At 41.3% G+C, this 11,712-nt stretch overlaps 1 protein-coding gene across 1 annotated transcript; it reads right to left on the bottom strand.

Annotated features, from left to right (window-relative positions):
* Nucleotides 1-2,155: 2,155 nt before the first annotated feature.
* LOC121290329 (rho guanine nucleotide exchange factor 33-like) lies at nt 2,156-10,903 on the bottom strand. The gene is made up of 3 exons (XM_041210658.1): nt 10,880-10,903; nt 3,032-3,180; nt 2,156-2,329 (listed from the first exon to the last, which is right to left on the bottom strand). The coding sequence occupies exons 1-3, from the start codon at nt 10,892-10,894 to the stop codon at nt 2,188-2,190; spliced, it is 306 nt and encodes a 101-aa protein (XP_041066592.1). The 5' UTR covers nt 10,895-10,903; the 3' UTR covers nt 2,156-2,187.
* Between the last annotated feature and the right edge of the window lie 809 nt (nt 10,904-11,712).

Below are 11,712 nucleotides of genomic sequence, written 5' to 3'. Positions count from 1 at the left end.
TAATAAGTTTTATCAGTTTTCAGGTGCATCTCTGAACACAACTTTTAAAAAGTCCTCTTTTTCTGAAAGCACTTCACAGCTGCAATGAGGATTTACAGTCTTCTCCATGGACACAATCAACGCTGCTTGATGACTAAAATTAGTGATATGCAACAAAGCTTGTGATTTTTTTTCTAATTGCATTTTCCAGCATTTTTCCCCCTCCTTCGCATCATTTCTCTCTACGTGCTCCCCTCTCTCTGCCACGTCCCCCTCCCTACCCACTCGTCCTCTTCCTCTCCGCCTTTACTTCCCCAACCACCTCTACCAATCCTTTTCATTCATCCCACCACAAATCTCTCTCAAATTAACATCTAACCTTTTTCTTTTTCTGTATTTCAGGTCTTTTTCTGAGAAGGGGCAAAGCTACTTTCATGAAACAGCTTTTCTTCCTAGGTGGGTGGCGCTGGTCACTGATCAGTTTGAAACTCTATCGCCACCCCTGTTAAAGTGATTGGAACTTCTGATTCCTCCTCACTGGAAGGTGAAGGCTGAGATGGCAGGTCTCTATCAACACTCAAAATTTAAGGAAATATTGATAATGGTAAAACATTATTATTGAGATTAGATAATGAGAAAGTATTTTGATCAGAAAATAACACCCCACCCCCTCATCCCAGTCTGACATTCCACTTTAAGCTGCTGTGCTGGTTCTTGTAGTTACATTATTAACTCATGATAACTACAATAATCTATAAGATAAGGCAGTATCACAGAAAATTAAATGCAAGCTGACACTTGTATTCCACAATTCTACAGAATCCAAATCACACATCCAGACTCAGAAATTGGAATATTAATAGAATTGGTTCTTTGTTATTGTCTCCAGTTTTCCACTATTAGCTTACCTCTCATTCCCCGCTTCCTCTGTTCCACCAACAGTGGCTGCTACTTTAGTTTTCTTACCTTTACCCTCTGGAACTGCCTTCCTCAGAATCTCTGGCTTGTTTCTCTGCCCTCAAAACCTCATTAAGACTTTTTAAATGATTTTGTTCCCTTCTTGTCCACTTCATCGTTTATCCCTCTTGCTTGGTGGTTACTCACTGTCCAATACCTTTAGAGCAATGTATTTTTAGAGGTATGTATTTTTACATATACTGTAAAAATGTAAGTATTTTTAAATATTCTTCCAAAGTCTATATGGCTATTCATAGTATTTACATGGACACTTCATTATAATATTCTAAAAACAGTTCATATTTGGCAAGGACATTTAGCAGCTTTTTGGTTTTAATAGTTCATGTATAATACAAAATTCCCCAACCTTTTTCTTCAGTACAACCCCTCCTTTCATAATTTTGGAGTAATAATTCAAAATTTTAGATATGGTTCTAATATATCAACCAGAATTAGCCTGATAGCATAAATAGTAAAGCTTTGCCATCCATAACGTCATGAGTTCCAGTCCCAAGTTTGTTTGTTTCTTGAATTATACATCAGCCAAATAAGCTATGGTAACTTTTAGCCAAGCTAGTAGATGGAAGACTGCACAGAACTGCCTCTTTTCCATCTTTTACTGAAATATACCATGCATAATATGGGTCTTACCAGTTGATCACAGGGTGTCATTGACAGTGGGTTGTGGAGAAGCCCACAAGCTATCCCACCTCTGAAGTGGTAGAAAATCTGTGCTTGCAGCTGTCTTGAGACCAGAGAAAAAATATGGACAAATGAAATACTTTTCATATATGTGTATAGGTTGACATAAAAGAACCCATGACACTATTCGAAGAAGAGCAGGTGAGTTCCCCCTGGTCTTCTGGCCAAAATTTATCCTTCAACTAATATCAGCATATTATCTGGTCACTTTAACATTGCTGTTCATGGGAGCTTGCTATGCGCAAATTGCCTGTCGTTTCCTATATTACAACAGTGACTATGCTACAAAACTTCTTAATTGGCTGTAAAGCATTTTGGGATATCTTAACATGCAAGATGCAATATAAATCCAAGTTTGTTCTTCTATGCATATACATAAAATTGTATCCAGATGGGGAACATTGTCATTTGGTGTTTGAAACTTGTAAATCTAATGTGTGATTCTCACTAATCCATATGAAATGGATCAAGATTCTGTTTTACAAACATGAGCATAAGTAAAATCAATTCAAATTACTATGCTTGGTTGAGTTTTTCAAAAATGTAAGATTAAACAGCAGTACCACGATCAATGTTGCTAACATGAGCAACCCTCTCTTTGAATTCTTGGATTTCTATCTTTGCAGCGTCATTTGTAGGATTACCATCAGATTTCTGCTTGTTCTCCAAACTGCAGGAACTTTGATGTGACCTAGATGATACAGATCAGTGTTAGGAAGCCATCATTTTCTTACACATCTCTAAACGTTAAAAACAAGGGTGTAGGAATAGGCAAAGGACATCTAACAATCCAAATAATTTATGATATATTTGGTTAAAACAATAAGTAGATAACAGTGATTATGTAAGTTTTATTATTTCCACAATTGATCACAATTTACCAGAAAAGTTGCGATCCATTCATATGCTATTGCAATGTCATCACAATGGAAAGGATTTTTGGACTATAACAGTCTGATAGGTTAATGTGATCATTCCTTCTATGGGTGCAACCATGTTAGTATCAGTTTATAGGGTTATTAGCCTGATGGCAGGAGGGTTTTATAGACTTCCATAACCCGTACAATGAGATGGGGGAAGGGGGGGCACCCACACTGAAAAGCAAAACACCAGATACAAGTATCCTGCTGAATGTCAACCCAGAATTTCAAACAAGTGCATTAGTCTCCATTCACTGGGACTGTCTGGAACAGGGTTTGAACCCTTCATCTTCTGACTCCAGGTAGGGAATTTTATCACTGAGCCAGTCTCACTCCATGCCAAATAATAAAAACGTGATTATATTTGCAAATTTTGTCATGTGAGTAGACATTGAACACAAATTATTGTTACCATAATATTGTGAATATATTTTCCCTCAGGTTTCAGGGCCTCCGTTTATAATTTTTCTTACTTTTTCCTGAATAACTTCCGGAAGGAGTTCCTGAAGCCTCCTTTTTGTTCTTGTTTTCTGTTTTGTTCACCCAAAGTTGTCTGCTTACTTTCTTCCTTCTTGCAGAGTTTACTTGCCTCTTCTAATTTTACAGCCGTGACAAAGTTATCCTAGAATTAAAAGTAAAGGCTTTTGTTACTGTACTATGTCATAAAACATTTCACCCTCTGCAACATTAGGTTAAGCTGTGCCATGCACTCCCATGGAATGGCAATGTGTGAATTTATGCACATAGTTTTCTAAATGCTACATTCGGTTGAATACTGTGCAGAGATCAGAATCTTTGTTTTTATTCATTCATGGGATGTGGGCGTAGCTGGCTAGGCCAGCATTTATTGCCCATCCCTAACTGCCGTTGATAAACGTGGTGATGAGCTGCCTCCTTGAACCACTGAAGTCCACTAGTACATGAGGGAGTTACACCAGAAGTGCTCCTTCCAGCTCCACTGCACTCCTGACATTGCTGCCAATTCACGATTAGTCCTCTTTCCATTGTTCTCTTCCCAGCTCTCAGGAGCTACCTTAGGGCCTCTGCCAGTGAGCAAAGGGCTTATGGTTTTAACTAGGTGAGTTGTCGCTGGAGGAATGATGAGCAGTGCACTTACATTTTTGGCATAAGGTTCAAAGCTCAATTTCAGACTGGCCTAGAGTTCTAAGTTGGGATGCATGCTCCATGCATTGTTGTTTATGGGTCATGAACAATTTCCATCCATCCCTATTTATGAGGAATATCAAGTATACAAGAGAGCGTCACTCTCACTGTGTTAAAGTTCCACTGTGCCACCATTTGGGTCTTCATTAGTGAATTTAAATTTCAGGTTGTCTAGCAAATTTAAGGCTTACAAGTAACCATCTAACCCAGGTTTGTCCAACCTTTTCGCATATGGGAAACCACATTTCAAAATTTTTCTCACTCAAGGGGCCGATGAGCATATTCACTCATCCACTATGAGAGTGGATGAAACTGCATGTTGGTGTGTGGGGATGAGGGTGAATGAAAACCCTGAAACTGAGAGTAAGCCAGGTTTTTATGCACATACTCTTCTCCTGCGCTCACACTCTGCCTCCACGCACACACTCCCTTCACACTCTGCCTCCACGAGCACTCTCCCTTCAGACTCTTTCCCCCTCACACTCATTCTGTCTCCATCTCTCTCCTCCTTGACATGCTCTCCCTCTCCCCCCTCACTCTATCTCCCTTTCTCTCCCCTACACACATGCACTCACTCCATCTCTCTCACCCTCACACTCACTCTCTGGCTCTCTCTAATCCCCACACATTCTATAACCCGTTTCCCCCCCACACTCACTCACTCACTATCTCTCTCTCTCTTTTCCCATCACACTCTCCCTCTGACTCCCCCTACACTTTCCCCCTCACACTCTCCCTCTCCCTTTTCCCTCATGCCTTACCTTTGCCTCTGTCTTCTCCTTCACACTCTCCTTCCTCTCTCTCTCCCCTCACACTCTCCTGCTCCCTCACCCTCTGTCTCCCCCTCACAATCTCTCCTCCCCATGCACTCTAGCCCCTTACATTCTCTCTACCCCCTCACACTCACTCTCTCTCTCTTTCCCCCTCACACACTCTCACTCCTCTTCCCCCACACATGCTCACTCTCCTTTAACCCCCACACACTCCCTAGCCTTCTCTTCCCCCAACACACACTCCCTCTCCATCTCTTTGCCTCATCACACTTTCTCTCCCTCTCTCCACCCTCACAATCTCTCTCTCCCTCCCTTTCCCCCTCACACTCTCTCTCCCTCTGTCTCTCCCCCCCCCAGTCTCCCTCTATCTCTCCCCCTCACACTCTCCTCCTCCCTAGACTCTCGATCCTCCCTCAAACTGTCTCCTTCGCTTCCCGTCCCCACACACTGTCTCTGTCTCTTCCCCCACCTCACGCTTCCTCTCTCCCACCTCACACACACTCTCACCCTCTTTCCCCCTCACACACACTCTCTCCCTTTCTCTCCTATACACACAGATACTGTGTCTATCTCCCTCTCACACTCTCTCTGGTTCTCTCTCCCCCACCCACACACTCTGTATCCCCTGTCCCCCCTACACTCTCTCTCTCCCTCTCTTTCCCCCAACACATCCCCTCTGGCACACTCCCCACACTCTCCCTCTCACACTCTCTCCCTCTTCCCTCATGCTTTCCCTTTCTCTCTCTCCCCCTCACACTCTCTTTCCTCTCTCTCCCCTCACACTTTCCTGCTCCCTCACCCTATGTCTCCCCTTCACACTTTCTCCTCCCCCCACTCTAGCCCCTCACATTCTCTCTACCCCTCACACTCACTCTCTCCCTCTCTTTCCCCCTCACACTCTCTCCTCCTCCCTAAACTCTAGCCCTCACACTCTGTCTCCTTCTCTTCCTCCCACATACTCCCTTTCCGTCTCTTCCCCACACTTCCTCTTTCCCGCCTCTTGCTCAGTCTCTCCCTCTCACTTCCCACACACTCTCCTCTTTTTCTCCCAACTCTCACTCACCTGCTCCCTCTCCCACACTCTCCCCTCACACTATCCCTCTCCATCTCTCTCCTTCACACTCTCTCTCCTCCCCCACACTCTCTCTAACTGCTCACTTCCTCTCTCTTCCCCTCACACTCCCCCCTCCCTCTGACTCCCTCCCCCCACATTCTCTCTCTCCCCCCACATTCTCCCTCTCCCCTTCTCTCCCCCTCACACTCTTTCTTCCCCCCAGACTCTCTCTCTCCCCTCACACTCTGTCTCCTTCTCTCACCCCCGCCCCCACACACTCCCTCTCTGTCTCTTTCCCCAGTCACACTTCCTCTCTCCTGCCTCCCACTCACTCTCTCCCTCTCTTCCCCTCACACACTCTGCCTCATTCCCCTCTCTCACACTTTCATTCATCTCCCCCACACAAATAATCCCTTTTCATAGCTGCAATTGTTCCTTTAACCAAATTGTGATCCTGCACCTTTATATATTCCCCCCCCATCTCATCTGAAAACCCTGTAAAAGGAATGCCGAGCAGCCATTTCTTTAAGCCATATTTCAGTAATAGCTATGATGTCATTATTCCAAGTACTGGGCTCCTTGCAATTAAGTATATAGCATGAAGCACCTCCAAACCCTTTTGTTGTCTAAGTTCTAGCCCTTTCCTTCCTCTGATTTCCAAACTTGCTTACTTATTTTCTGCCTTCCATTTCCAGCTTTGCTTTTCTCCCCTCTGGATCTAAGCTCTTGTAACCATCCCACTGCCAAACTAATTTAAACCCTCTCAACAGCACCAGCAAACATCCCCGTGACAATATTGGTGCTGGCCCTGTTGAGGTGCAACCCATCCAGCTTGTACAGGTCTCACCTTCCCCAGAACTGGTCCCAATGTCCCAGGAATCTAAAGCTCTCCCTCCACTCTGTCTCTAGCCATGCATTAATTTGCACTATCCTCCTAATTCTTTACTCAATCGTGTGTGGCACTGGGATTAATCAGGAAATTGCTATCTGAAATCCTGTTGAATAAGTTATTTCCTAGTTCCCCAAGTTCTGCCTCCAGAACCTCATCCCTCTTTCTACATCTGTAATTAATAATGTGGACCATGACCTCTGGCTGTTCATTCTCCTCCTCAGAATATTCTGCAGCTGGTCAGTGACGTCCTGAAGACCTAGTATCAAGGAGGCAAAATACCTTCCTGGAATCACATCAGCAGCAGAAACATCTGTCTTTTCCCTAACTATTGAATCCTTATCACTATTGCTTTTATGACCTTCCTCTAACCCAGCAGCTGAAGAAGGTGGCTGATTACCATTAGCTCAGGTAATGGGTTGTAGTAGAAAACACATCGAAAATCTAATATATTTTAACAATAGAAACTACCAATGTAAACATGTTGCACTGTATTTATACCCTACTTCCAGTGGTGGTGCTGTAATGCCAGAGTTTTGCATTTCACTGTTTAGTTAACAGAGAACGCCATCGTTTTAAAGGGTTACATTCCTACTGCTCCAGAAGAAGCTATTTTTACTCCTCCAAATATTGGCCACTTGCAATGTTGTCTCTTGCTGCTGTGGCCATCTCCACTGCACTGGCTGCTGTTGCTGCTGCTGCACCCAATTTATCTGCCCCTGGAAGTTGCTCTCCATCACCATTTTTGACAGTCCACAGAAATTGCTCAGCTACCTCTTCAGTACTATACACCTTTTTGCTGGTTCAAACATGTGCTGTTTTCCCAAAGCAATTAGAGTTATGTGGGGATAGGCAGGAAAGTGGAGATAAGGCCACAATGAGAACAGCCATGATCTTGTTGAATGGTGGAATGCTTGAGGGACCAAATGGCCTACTCCTATTTCTTATGATCTTATGACCATGCACTCCCTAACAAGTGATGCCAGACCTTTCACTCTTTTACATAGCATTTCCAAACCTGAGAACCTTCTCCAATGCTTGTAGACTCTAAATCCAACAAAAGCTAAAAAAAAATTAGAGGAAAGCTGACTTTCAAGAGCTGAGAATAGAACTTGGGAAAATAAAATGGGTGAAAATATTAGCAAACAATGTACATCAAAAATGGGAAACGTTTAAAAAGGTGTTCAACAGCTTGCAAGAATAATATATTCCGCTAAAAGGAAAGAACAAGCGAACCACTTGAGTATTGCTGAAAAAGGAGACATGCTAATGAAGCTTTTCGTCTTGCACTCATCAAGACACATTTGCAAGATTATCAAATCTTTTGGTATTCTTGCAAATTTGTCCTAATGTGTGCAAGATGAAAAGCTTTGACAACATGTCTTTTTTCTCAGCAATAATCAAGTTCTCTACCACCAAGTAACTATAAACTAAATATAAGTGGGACTCCATGGATGCATAGGGAACATAAGGAAACAACTGAGGGTTAGGAAGGAAGCAGACGAGTATATGATAAGAGAGAATACAAAGAGATTAGGAGAGAAGTTTTAAAAAAAACTATTGGGAAGGTAAGGAGGAACAATAAAATAAAATTATCAAGGAACATAAAATAGTAAAATATTTAACAGGCACACCAATAAAAAGGAAGGCTGTGTTGGGAAGAGGACCAAGGAACAGTCATGATAATACCACAAGTAAATGATAAAGAGGAGAAACGTTAAATAATTATTTTGCTTCGATATTTACCAAGGAGGTAGAACAGGTAGACGTAACATTGAATGATGAGAAGCGCAATGCGATAAGTAATTTTAATTAAAAAGGGGAATGTATTGAATAAACTAAACAACCTCAAAAAGTATAAAACCTCTGGTCAAGATGGATTGCATCCACATATTTTAAAATAATCTAGGAAAGAGATAGCAGAGGGAATACTACTTATATTTAATAATTCATTAGAAAATTGTGTAGTGCTAGAGGACTGACGGTTAGCTAATATAATTCCTATATTTAAGGAGGAAGGCAGAACATGTCTAGGGAATTATAACCCCTTAAGCTTAACATCAATGGGAGGAAAAATAATGGAATTATTACTAAAGGAGAGAATAGAAGAATATCTAGAAATGAGAAATATAATGAATTGTCAGCTTGGATTTCATAAATGCAAATCTTGCTTGACCAACTTGATTGAAATTTTTGAGGATGTTTCAGAGAGAGTAGACAGTGTTAATATAATTGATGCAGTTTATCTAGATTTTCAAAGAGTCTTCATTAAGATGCCCCATAATAGACTAATGAATAAGATTAGAGAATGTGGAGTCAGGTGTCAAGTGGCAGAATAGATGGCTAGCTGGTTTCAAGACATAAAGCAGAGAGTGGGTGTAAAGGGCAGTGCGTTATTCAGAGTGACAGAAGGTGGGAAGTGGTGTTTGATGAGAATCAGTGTTGGGACCACTGCTGTTCACAATTACATGAATGATTTGGACTTTGGAATCTAAAGCACAATTCCTAAATTTGCAGATGACACCAAATTGTGGGGTGGGGGTGGGTTTGTTAGTAAATACTACGGAATGCAACAAATTACAGAAGGACATTAATAAACTTGCAAAATGGGCAAATAATTAGCAAATGAAGTTCAACACAGATAAATGTTAAGTAGCACATTTTGGTAGGGAGGTCACTAATTAATTGGAAGGTCCAATTCTAGATGGGGTAGAGGAACAAAGGGATCTTGGATTACAAGTACACCAATCACTAAAAGTTGCATGACAGGCAAGGCCATAAAACAACAAACCAAGCATTAGGCTTTATTTCTGCAGGGATAGAATTGAAAAGGAGGGAAGTTATGCTAAACCTGTATCAAACCTTGGTTAGACCACGCTTAAGAGTACAGCATGCAGTTCTGGTCGCTATATTATAAAGAAGGATATAGGGGCACTGGAGAGGGTGCAGAGAAGATTTACAAGGATGAAACCAGAAATGCATGGATAGACTTATCAGGAGAGGATTGACAGGATAGTCTCTTTATCTCTTGAAAAAAGAAGGCTGACCTGTGACCTATTGGGATCTTTAAAATTATGAAAGGTTTTGACAGAGTGGATACAGAGAGAATGTTTCCTCATGTGGGGAGGAGCATAGCTAGAGGTTACTAATATAAGATAGTCACCAATAAATCCAATAAGGAATTTGGAAGAAACTTCCTTACCCATAAAGTGCTAACAAAATGCAACTTGCTACCTCAGGGAGTGGTTGAAGGAAATGGTATAGATATATTTAAGGGGAAGCTAGACAAGTATTTGAGGGAGAAGGGAATAGAAGGTTACGATGGTAGATTTAGATGAGAAAAGAAGGGAGGAGGCTCATGTGGAACATAAACACCTACATGGACTGGTTTGGCCAAATGGCCTGTTTGTGTGATGTATATCATATGTAATGTAATCTTAAGTAATATTATGTGATCTATTTCTGAATCTACCAATCAACCTTTCAAAAGCTAGGTGACTGATCGGGCACATGATCTGTCCACACACAAGCAAATACTGAAGATTTTGGAAATAAAAAATAGAAACATAAAATGCTGGAAATATTCAGCAGATCTTGCATCATCTGCGGAGAGAGAAACAGTTAATGTTTCAGGACAATGACCTTTCATCAGAACTGGGAAAAGTTAGTTGTAACAGGTATTAAGTAAATGAAAGGGGGGAGGTGGGAAGAAGAACAAAAGAGAAGTCTGCGATATGGTGAAAGGAGAGATTAAATGACAAAATAATTGATGGTGCAAGGCCAAAAGGAGTGGTAATGGGACAAGTAAAGAAACTAAAGATGTCATAAATCATGGCATATAAGACGACCCTATTTTTCTGGCCCCAAAAATCATGTTTTGCATACTCGGTGAATAAGTCAATCCTCCATTTCAGTCACTGCATGCTTTAATAGTCTGCCTTAATTTTTCACTGCACAAATACATGTTTTACTTACTGGTACCTTATAGCTGGGCACAAGAGATCAAGGAGGTGATATGAAGATGAATGGGAGTTTAAGACACAACCACTCTTTACGTCAGATGCTGATGACATTGCAAAATGGTGTCCACCCACACCCACACCGGTGTTTCACTTTTATACTATGCATAAATCAAACCCCATTTTCGGGGGGGGGGGGATTTTTCGAGGCTTCGAATGTTGACATATACATTGATATCTCCATTACGTCTAGAGGAGGTGCAAATGGCAGAATTATGGACAGCTACTGTCCAAAAGTTAAAGCAAGAGAAAAAAGAGAAATAGGAGATAAAAAAAAACAATACCAGCAAAGAAAAAGGAAACAAAATGAGGACAGAGGTTACATCTAAAATTGTAATTATTCCATAACTCACTTGTACATATTTGTATCTGACTTAGGAAATGTGATTATCTATATTAGATATATAGGATAGATAAATTACCTTTTCTGATTCCATCCATTCATCTGAAGTTTGGTTGCTGTAATCTTTGGGCCTAGGTGATGAAGAGGTTGCCCACTGGGAGCTTTTTGTCCTATATAATTTCATCTGAGATGGGTTGCCTACTTTGGTTTTTGGTGCTGGGTTTCCAATGTTACTTAAAATTAAGGAATCAGGAATTTTCAGGTTTTCAATAAGGCCACTTGTGTAATCTGTGCTGGGATAATTCTCTGATTGTGTTTCATTAAATATATCATGTCCTGTTTTGTAGCAATGGTGCTGGTACATGTTATCAAGATCTTCTTGACTGATAGAATGACAGGGTGTAAGCTGAAAAGAGTAATCTATTGTTTCAGACTCCCTTGCAGGAATGTAGTTTAATGTTTTCATGAAATGTACATCCAAGCTGGAGTCGGAAGATCTGACTGAACACTGGTCTGACAAAGAAGCATTTTGAATGGATTCTCCATATTCAAGATGAATTGGAGCGTCCGGTGCCTGGTCTCCTATCCTTTCTCCCGAGCTTCTGTACTGAAAATCTTGGTAATCTAAAGTAAAGGTCTTTACATCATCCTTTGAGGAACAGATAGGACCTGCATGACTTATGACGGACCTTGCTTTGAAATCATCCCTGGTTTTCTTACAGAAAGCTTGGTATTCAGACTCCGATAAGCTTTTCAGAAGTAATTTAGTGTCCAGCCCAATGTCACTGGTGTAAAATGGGCTATAGTCCATATTATCAAGTTCCTGGTATCTCCTGGGTATGTACTCCCATTCATCTGACTTCAAATATTGAATCTGCTCCAATCCTTTCGCCTTGCTCTGTTGTACCAGTG

Source organism: Carcharodon carcharias, chromosome 2, assembly GCF_017639515.1.
Source record: "Carcharodon carcharias isolate sCarCar2 chromosome 2, sCarCar2.pri, whole genome shotgun sequence".
Lineage (NCBI taxonomy): Eukaryota > Metazoa > Chordata > Chondrichthyes > Lamniformes > Lamnidae > Carcharodon > Carcharodon carcharias.
Note: the sequence above shows the minus strand (reverse complement) of the source record. Positions and strands in the feature narration are given on the sequence as shown.

Excerpts from the sequence above, each read along its gene's own strand:
- LOC121290329 (XM_041210658.1), bottom strand. Across the intron at positions 2,330-3,031 it reads CGGAAGTTATTCAGGAAAAA|GTCACATCAAAGTTCCTGCA; the intron begins GTAAGAAAAATT and ends TGTATCATCTAG.